Consider the following 10,378-nt stretch of genomic DNA (forward strand, 5'->3'; position numbering starts at 1 on the left):
TGTTGTTGCCGTAGTGATTATGTTATGTGATTCGAATCACTGACAAGAATAACAACTGACAACTTTACAAAATCCTACCTAATCCCATCCTGCATCTCAAGAATCCTTTCGTGACCTTTTCTTGGATAATTTGCAGACGATCGATACATTGACAATTTTGGCGTTAGCTCTTGATTTGCGTTTTAGTGTTAAAGTTAGCCTTTCACAGCTTGGAGTAAAACCATGCCACATTTGACGATTTATCTACACTAAGGTCTGAAAATTACCGGGATGGAATACAAGGTTTGGAAAGTGCTTTCACAATCAGTGGTCGGTCACACTGATTCTGAAAAAAAATGTTTGGTGTCCTGCTATTCGTTGTGATAAGTGGGGCGTCAACAACCATGCCACATTTGACGATTTATCTACACTAAGGTCTGAAAATTACCGGGATGGAATACAAAGTTTGGAAAGTGCTTTCACAATCAGTGGTCGGTCACACTGATTCCCAGCGCACGCAAGACGGTATATAATCCTGCGATTCCCGGCTTAAAAAAAAAAATTGCCACAGTTTCACTATATCTCCACTCCCTTTGGCGGGGAATCCCAAGATAAAGGCGATTCCCACAGTGTCCGTAGAAAGTGTTGCCATTTTGTCAAGTGTACATTAAGTGTTTAAGTGATGTGATGAAACAGTCCTATAAGGAGCTAGTGCGAGAACTGCGCGTATTTTATGGTTTATGGATGATATGCTGCTCTATGTTGAGGTGTGAATTATCATGTGGCATGAGTTGCTGTAACTCTTCGACATGATATGTAACGAGCTGGTCGTCCAAGGCAATCTATTTGGTGAAGGCTACAAACGGTCATCACAGCAAGCACGTAACTAGCACTTCAGCCCAGGGAGGGAGCCACTGCTTGCCAGGGGGTTCCATCCCATGAAGTCACGACACGCTTTGGCTAGGGACTCCCAACTCTGCGCTTTTACCACAGTTAGCTGACTCTTCCTACACAGAGGGTCACTCTCTTTACACTATTTCGTCTCAGATCAGCGCGGGCCTCTTGGTCGATTTGAAGGTCACGTACGTTTCCGGAAACCTTGCAACAACCTCATCATCGTGGAATCCCAATGCAACAAAGGAGATACTCCAGAAAGCGTCTCTCTCTTGGCTTTGTCCTCCCTTGGCTACGTTCTCGCGTCAGAGCGTTCACGAATGTGTAGCCCCCTTGGAGCTAGCGGTGCAGCGGTGGAACAATGCTGTTTACGTCATGCATGTTAGCCGCGAGCGCCCGGCGTCTGTTGCAAGCTCACCAGCCGGTACAGCAATCCCTAGACCGATTCTCCGTCCGACCGACGGACGTTCCTATCTCTGCCAGGCGGTGCAAGTTCCAAGCGATGCCAGGAAGGCATAGCCGGCAGCAGGACATACCATGCGTCTATACACGATCAATGTTCGTGCAGACAAGGCATCATCACCAAATGAATTAAAAATGCCCATCAAAGATGGAAATCATGACAAAAACTCCTCGTAACGACGCTCGTCACATACGGCGTGCATGTCGTATCAACACGCTTCGCCCCACCATGTTCTCGTGATTCTTGTCACTTGAAAAGCAGTTGTTTTGGGATGAGCTTCAATTCATCTCCATTGATCCCATGTCACTCTCTATTTACCCTTCTGGTGGATTGATGGCGTGATGCGAGCGATGTGCCGAAAGGGATGTGTTAGGGGAACACCTTCGTATACCATCGCTCTTGTAAGCGTTCGCATGAGGCGATTATTCGCCGACTGCCTTGCCCGTTTTTTAGAGTTTAAACTTTCAAAGAGATTCACTTATGATGGTGTTGACAGCAGTACTATTCATAAAATAATCTGATTACAATTGAAAGCATGAGACCTCATACGAGCGGTACACTTGGGGCTCGAAAAGTTCCTAAATACTGTTATCTTGTTTAGTAATAGAGGCTTTCAAACCAGGATTGATCGAGTGCCATGCTTCTCTTCCCTAAAACTGCGAACGGGACAACAAACAGGTGATAATGCTACCCACCTCAACGCACGGCCGAAGCTCTGCCTTAACCTCTCAAAAATCATGTTCAGTTTTGTCCAGAATGGGACCGCTGACAGTATCTACAACGCAAAAACTATTAATGATAATATGCGTGGAAAACAACACAGCGAATCGCACCACGTCACATCTATCGCATCCTACCAGGGGCGGAGTTTTACAAAATGAGTTGGAGGAAGGGGCTGAACAGTGAATAATGACCCAGCTTGTTCCCAAATTATGCCAACAAGCAGGTTTCGCCGCACCCCTGGTCCGCTTCCTTCGAAATGTTTGGGGGGGGGGGGGGCTGAAGCCCCTAGCAAAATAGGAAACTTACATCCCTGCACCCCTGTTTCCAACGCTTCTCCACTTTTTACCATACCCAGGTCACTCAGCTTGAGTATGTACACAATTTGGCGCTGCCACAATCCCATGGCATACAGATCACGCCCTGCATAAAACCGCACACTAATCAGGTAACCTAAGCCCCACGTATCAAATGTAATCATAACGCTCATCAGTTCGATGGTACGTTATATTCCGTACTAGGTTCCTTTTGCTACAAATTGCGTTTCCCAAATGTGCAGGTGCCTCTGGAAATGCTGAACTGCTGAGGCGTCCGGCCAGTACGCGCTGCAAGGCACGTTCATAATGGAGGAATATAAACAAAGTAGCCCTGAAGTCATATGCCCTAACATATAAAGGTTGTCATTTGGTATGGCAAGAAGTTCACGGAACGTCATGCCGACGTGGTAACAGCAGCCAGCCCCTAAATCTTTTTTGCTATTATTCAGGAAACACTGAAAGATGGGGGCAATCCGTGTAAAGGGATTCAGGCCACTGAAAGCAATCATTCTCGACTTGGTGCGTGGAAAGCTGTACAGTGGCACTCGAATTGCACTGTATATTGTGGCTAGCCGCTGCTCTTCGCGCTGAAGTATTTCTCCGAACTTTGAGACGCCAACAACCATATAAGGGTGCCAAGATTACGACAGTGCATAAGGTCACAACGCTACGGCACGTGAGCAGAAAAGGCGCAGAAATGACAACATATCCGCTAGTATGCGTTATTGGGTCTGAAAAGCATGTATTTAGGCCACAATGTTGACCAATTCCAATAACGTCAGGCTGGAAAACCTCTTTTAGGAGGCCCTCTTGTTTTAAATAATACTGGGTCTGTTAGTCGCCCACCACTTCGGCAATATTACGGCACAGAAACTGCATCCATTTATCAAGTGGTCATATTGCAGCATCATTCAGCGACGTCATCCGCCGAGACACTGGCCCATCTCATCCCGGAGTTAATCCGACACTAGTCCCCGTAAGAGATGCACTGTGCCCCGCACCAGCGCAGTTAGCCAACAGTGCGGCCAGACCCACACCACTGACATCGCAGGGGGGTCGCTAAAGCCCTGGCTTTCTGTTGGGTAGATCACAAGTTGTGACTGCGACTGGATCCGGTTGGTTAAAACATCGATTATTCATGGGCCCGAAGAAGAGCAAATAAGCATGCACGCCCCGATGATTAATTCGTTGTGAATGAGCCGATATTATGCATTAACCATGGCGTCATTACGCTGCCTTCTCTTGAAAACGCGATACCACAGTTTTGACACGCAGTGATGTATGGAACCATGAGTAGTCGCCGTTACCGCACACGACCGCATAAAATAAAAATGCCTGTTGAGCAATGGTACCATCTTACGGCATACATTCTGTAACACTATCACACCGTTAGACTATTCATAACCTGGCCGCCAACAGTCAGGTTAAAGATATATCAGGGAAACAGGCTTTACCATGAACATGGGTAGTCACTAGGCCCCAGGTACAGGGTTTAAACTTCTTTGCATTAAGGTTTAGATATAAATTTTTCGCAATGCACGTCCAAACCATCATCCAAACCTTGACGTCCGAGCCGAGCCGTCAATAGACTTAAGTGATCGATTATTCAAAAATATACGCAATGCTGTCAATCGATTGTGCAATTAAAGTAATGAACGTTTTCATTGGTGAGATGAAGTAAGAATGTCAGTTATACATTATCACACGCTACGGTTTCACGGGAGTGCAAACTTCCACGTGTTTTGGAAATAACTGATTTGAATTGCCTTGTAATGGGTGCATGTAAACTACTTTTAAGTGTAAAAGCATACCATTGAACGGAAAATGACTGGATATCCCGGAATGAATTGGTTTTGACCATCAGTTTTATCCAGGAAGTTTCTTCGTGCCCTACGACGCAGTGGTCGCTGCTGGAATACGCCGGAGAATATTTCAAATATTCCTATTTGATCAAATACGAAGCATATGTTGAACAATGCGCAATACACCCTTGTCGTAGAAGTCGTTGAAGCAAATTCCCAGCATCTCGTTCCATTTCTCAGATACGCCTCGAATGCCCGGGTCGATGAAGGGTCCGGGCTCCATTTGACGGCCCGAGCGGGCTCACCGGCTAGCGCCACCCTGCACGATGGCACGGCCGGCCATACTCGACTCTCGGTGGCGAATGACATCGATATCCCCTAAAGGCGCTGATTTTGAAAACGTTGCTTAGATGTCCTTAAAATTCCAGCCTCAACCGCATATTCACGACTTGACAGCTTCAGACAGCTCCAAATCCAGCGTAATCCGAATAAGATGGAAGCTGTTCCCCAGCGCAGCGGAATTTCTTCGTTGCGGATATCTCGGAGACCCGTATACCCGGACATCTCTTAGCCTATCAGGAGTCTCTTCCGCCCAGTACGTCGTCCTCATTGCTTCCATTGTGTCAGTGACTCTCGCGCATTCTCACCTGCCGTGCCCTCCCGAAAACCATTGTACAGGCGTGAAACCCGCTGGCCACATCGATCTCCGAAGGGATGGCGGATGCTAGAATTTGAACCCGGATCTTTAGCGTAGAAATCCGGGGTTGAGAAAAGGTTAGTGACATGGCGCCAACAATTCAACAGTTCCTAAAATTTTAGCATATTCTTCGAAAGAAAACGCGCTATTTAAAAATTACCTTATTTTAGTTCTTCCATAAACAAATGAACACATTTGGTATGAAACACAGTGTAGTATCGTACAATGTAGCGACGCTAAGACACTTTTCACCAGGGAGACATCGGAATGTGTTTATATTCTGTAGTTTATTGTATCCAAATGATCAGCAGTACTGTCACGGAACTTCTAACATGACGCTGAAACCGGGCCCTTTTTACTATCATGAGACCTCTAAATTCAAGCATGTGTCATTAATTTACCATGTTCCGCCCGACATCTGTTAATATCGCGTTTTCTCCACTGCCAACTATGGCGGGAGGCATCCACAAATGCCCCGCAACTGATTACTAAATACAGCTATGCAATATTGCACCGGCGTGTTTTGTGCTCAATGTAACCAAATTTCGGACTCCGAATATAAGCTTGGGTGTGGTGCTTCTAAGCAATGCGTTACGGATTCATACCAAAAGTAAAAACGTCATCAAACTTAGGTAGCTCACTGCTCGTCGTATTCAGTCTACAATCCCAGCTGGGCGGAGCAGACCCCGCCGCTTTTCCCCGCAATCGCTTGCTCACCATCTGCGAAGCCTGCCACCGCCGAGGCGGTCACGGTCAGCAGCAGCTCCAAGGGCCTCATCGGCAGCGCGTCGAGGGCAGTGTCGACATGCCCGCCGGGCTTCAGGGAGCTCACGCACACTGGGCCGGGCTCGAGCCGCACGGCGAGACTGGCCGACCGACGGCGGCCGGACCCCCGCCCCAGCCGGAGACGCCGGCGCCGGCGCCGACGCCGACGCCGACGCCTCCGGTGGGCTCCGGCGCTCCGGCGGCAAGCACGCGGCCCGCACGGCCGGAGGCACCACCAGCACGCAGTGAGGCAGCAGCGCTACAGGCGCAAGGCATCGGAGAGTGCGCGCGGTCCAGGACGGACGTGACCGGCCGCTGCCTGTCAGACCCTGACAAACTCTTGGATGGAATGGGCGTGATTGTGGAGTATTTCAGAGGCCTCGTATATAACCATGACGATTGCATCCCGCGCAATGGTTCAGGAAGTCGTAGGGACTTGAACATCCCGAGGAAAACGTGCTTCTATATGTCATGCATAGTCCCTTGAATTACTAGAACTATTCTTCCGAACCTTTATTTTACTGACAAGTGACAGCATAGAATGTTCGCCGTTTGTTGTGCTGTTTGGCGCATCCCATTGTTATGGCAGTTTCCTGAACAGAGAAGCTCTTAGTACCGTGCTGTCATGCATTGACAGTCCTCGAAAAGAAAAGTTTCGGCTTTCTGAATAATGCATTTGCACGTTGCTGTTGTGAAACTTCAGCACTGCTTTCGTGTTGCGTTGTTGCGGCGATGTGGTGTTTCAGCAATAAACCGCGTTAGCTTACACGCGATGCGGCTGAGTGCATTCACCGCGTGTTTTCTACACATTATCTATAGTACTTGAATTAATCTGTTACGTTTGACCTACTCGGTTGGGTTAAACGATGCCCCCGCCGTTTCTTTAAGCTTCTACATATCGGCAGATGATACCCACCCGCTCCGGTCGAAAATGGTGTTTGAACCATCCAGTTGGGGTTAACATGTCCTCGAGCTGTTTCCCTAAGTTGCTGTGGTTACAGGTTAACATCCATTCGTCCAAGCCCAACTATGCGTCACTTTGATCCAAGGGTTGGTTTGAAATCTTCTCATGATATTCCATGAGCGTAACTTTTGTTCAAGGCTTTATTTTTTCTTCCTCTTTTGGTGTCGTCACCTTGAATTTTGCCTCCGCCGAGCATGCAGGATAGTTTGTCATAACTCATGCTGTCAGTGTTGGCATATGAATATATATATATATATATATATATATATATATATATATATACACAAATCTTTACACATAAGTGAATAGTTGTGTATATAACAAGTTTTATCATTAAGAACTGACGTATATCAACACATGCTGATCAACTTATGAAACTTACATTAGTCGGGACGCGTCTCACAGCACAACGGCTGCATCATCAGGCAAAAAAACACACGCGCTCAGTGTAAACCATTAATGGTTTAAAACTTGATAGACCAATTGAAGATACTGAGCTTGCACATGCAATGACACACGACCAACCCCCAATTCAACAGACATATATCATATATTATCACAGCCTCTGACGGATGTGATAGAGTTATGTTATCTAGCACTGGCTATTTCTTAAAAATAGATGACAACTCTAAGGTTCTCAAATTAAGCAAGGATTATGTCCGGTGTGATATGAATTCCTGTGCCTGATAATTAGAATCGAGGGGCGTACAGGTCAATAAATCGATGATTCTCAACAGGAAACCGTTGTTCCCGAGTTGATGTTGAAATGCTCCCGAAAAATGATTCCGGAATCACTCAAGCTTAGTTCAATATGAACAGCCATCTTTAGGGCATACCGTCTTAGCTCTACTTACCGGTTCTCCCATGCTGATATCAATGATTTAAAGAGGTATTTCGGGAACAGCAGCTTCCGCTTGGGCAGTATCAATTTATTGATTCAAAGGCCGCTCGATTCTAGGTATCATTCTTCGTCCAAGCCCTTTGACGTTCCGAAGTTAAAAAATTATTTTGTTCTGCTGACTATGGCTTGCATTCTGAAAGCCTCAAACGTTAGTTGATCGGTCTCCTTTCAAAATCCTATCCATTTTTAGATCCTAGGATTGTTCTGGCAAATTCCTTCTCAGTTTGGTCCTCCTTCAAACATAAAGAAAGACTACCTAAATGCTGCCAATCTACAATTGTACATGAGTTTAGATATGCCTCATGTGGGGCATCCTACATAGACTCCAGCCTTCGGAGCTTGCACAGTTACATTCCGCAGCATGTAGGTAAGTCTATCCGGACGGGAAAATGTCTTGCAAAACCTGACCCCTCCCCATACAAGAACATTCATTTACATGTGACACCCCAGTTTTGGCTTCCAATTTTAGTGCCTTGGGCAGGGCAATTCCTCGTTTGATTCGAGAATGCTCATTTTCTTCAATCTTCAGTCATGTTCTTCTTCATTTTTGATAAACGTGCAGCGCTAAATAGCACGGCTTCATCGTATACATTAGAAATTGTGATAAAAACGATATATATCTGCTGAATAGGGGGTTTGACGTGTGTCATTGCATGTGTATATGCATTTTAAATTTGTCTGCGCGTATTTTAAACCATACTGGCTTACACTGAACGCGTATGTTATTTTGTCTGATGATACAGCCGTTGTACTGTGAAACGCGTCACGAGTAGTATAAGAGAGAGAGAGAGAGAGAGAGAGAGAGAGAGAGAGAGAGAGAGAGAGAGAGAGAGAGAGAGAGAGAGAGAGAGAGAGAGAGAGAGAGAGAGAGAGAGAGAGAGAGAGAGAGAGAGAGAGAGAGAGAGAGAGAGAGAGAGAGAGAGAGAGAGAGTGAGAGAGAGAGAGAGAGAGAGAGAGAGAGAGAGAGAGAGAGAGAGAGAGAGAGAGAGAGAGAGAGAGCGAGGGGGAGAGAGAGAGAGAGAGAGAGAGAGAGAGAGAGAGAGAGAGAGAGAGAGAGAGAGAGAGAGAGAGAGAGAGAGAGAGAGAGTGAGAGGAGAGAGAGAGAGAGGGCGAGAGATTGCATATATATATATATATATATATATATATATATATATATATATATATATATATATATATATATATATGAGTATATATGCATACATATAATGATATGTATACACATCATTTTGCCGGTGCTGTTGGTGTCGGCATGGTCGTATCGGACACGCGTGACAAGGTGCTGCACGAAATGAACAGTTGAACCGCCCGGAAGCCCACACCGTCCTTAGCAATATTGTGCTCGACGGAAATGCTTTATAACTTCCAAAACGGCATTCTGGCATGCCCCTGACGCCGGCGAAAGGAGCTGTAAGGCTGAAGATGCAAAGTCAAAACTTGAAGAAAATACCCAAGCGATCCATGCGTTGTTCAGTTTTAGGTTAAAACTAATTATTTGCGTCATTCCGAATGCGTTCGTACATGATTTAAACGGTTAAAAACAATCATGCGGCTTTAACCCGTCGAAACACCAAGGCTGTAACTCAATCAACAATGTTCTGACTGAGATCAAAACTGCTGAGCAGGATTCAGTGCATCAGATAGGGCTTAAAGGCAGTACTTGCTCCCAAATTGGGTGATGCAAGTGTTAATTTGCCCTTCATCTGTCGATATGTTGTGACTGACGAATTTTTGATGATAAGTGCGAGAGGGCGGGAGCTGGGGAGTTTAGACAGGCCAAGAAGGCGTCATGGTGTGTTGGTTGTGAAACACCAGGCACTAAATATAATCGTCAGTCTACTAACTCCCATGCGATTAATCAGACAAAAGGCAACTTGCGCTGGTAAAATTGAAGACCTCAAGCTGCGCACGTTTGAGAACAGTCCAACCGCGTGGCGTTCTTGCAAACAAAAACAACTAATGCTTGTTCTAGCTTATTTTCCTGAAATAAATGCGACGTGGAGAAGGCAGTGATAAGATGCTGTCGCCCACGTCATCAGCTTAACTGGCAAACAAATTGAAGAAAGGGAAAGCTTAGCACCAAACACTGATCTGCATGTAGCGTTGTCCAAATGTTCGGCAACTAGTGCACAAGAAAAGGTTGCATCGCGTGCTAGTTTAGGGTATTTTCTACGACGGGCATCCGCATCGCAAGAGCACATATCGGGCTGCCCTGCCTGGGCACGAGGAGGCGTCCGACTACAGCCCCGGCTTGGTTGGCGCCGGTGAACTCCGTGTCCTGCCCAGCCACCGTCACCAGGCCCGGTTCACCAAGGCCCTGCCTCCGCCGCCACTCTGGAGCGGCAGTATATGCCGCCGGCGGACGCGCTTTCAGGGCCCGTGCCGACCTCATCACAGCCGCGCCACTCGCCAGAGTGCTCGTAAACGTCAGGGCCCTGTTCGCTCCGTACTCAGCAGCGGTTTGTGGCGATTGCACCGATGTTTGATCGAAGTTCTCACAGCCAATCACGGGTGGGGGCGTAGGTAGGGCTTGTGTTTTGAGAGCGCAGAGGAAGTAATCACCTTTTCGTGCGCGGCAATTGAGTGCCTGTGTTAAAAAAACCGCTGGTCAGGAAACTTCGTGTGACATGTGGCACATTTTCCGCTGGAGAGGCATCACATATTGACTGGACATATTTCTTGTACGAAAGCGGACTATCATCAATAGCGAATGGCATTTATGTGCATGCGTGTTGTAGCTTTTACTGACACGCTCTCTCGTTTTCAGCGCGCGTTGAAACTATGGTGACTTGGCTCTTCCCACCTGATCGCCTGACGAAGGACTATACAAACCGCAGGCACCGTACACAAGGCTTATGTAGCGACCGTCGTCGCCG

At 46.8% G+C, this 10,378-nt stretch overlaps 1 protein-coding gene across 1 annotated transcript in view; it reads right to left on the reverse strand.

Annotated features, from left to right (window-relative positions):
- Nucleotides 1-5,721, reverse strand: part of LOC119101076 (neuronal growth regulator 1) — a 41,862-nt gene extending 36,141 nt beyond the window's left edge. The window contains exon 1 of the mRNA XM_037224330.1: nt 5,590-5,721. Coding sequence (XP_037080225.1) covers nt 5,590-5,650 — 61 coding nt within the window. The 5' untranslated portion in view covers nt 5,651-5,721. The remainder of the gene's footprint in view (nt 1-5,589) is intronic.
- Between the last annotated feature and the right edge of the window lie 4,657 nt (nt 5,722-10,378).

Source organism: Pollicipes pollicipes, unplaced genomic scaffold (assembly GCF_011947565.3).
Source record: "Pollicipes pollicipes isolate AB1234 unplaced genomic scaffold, Ppol_2.1 Scaffold_4881;HRSCAF=5763_pilon_pilon_pilon, whole genome shotgun sequence".
Classification (NCBI taxonomy): Eukaryota; Metazoa; Arthropoda; class Thecostraca; order Pollicipedomorpha; family Pollicipedidae; genus Pollicipes; species Pollicipes pollicipes.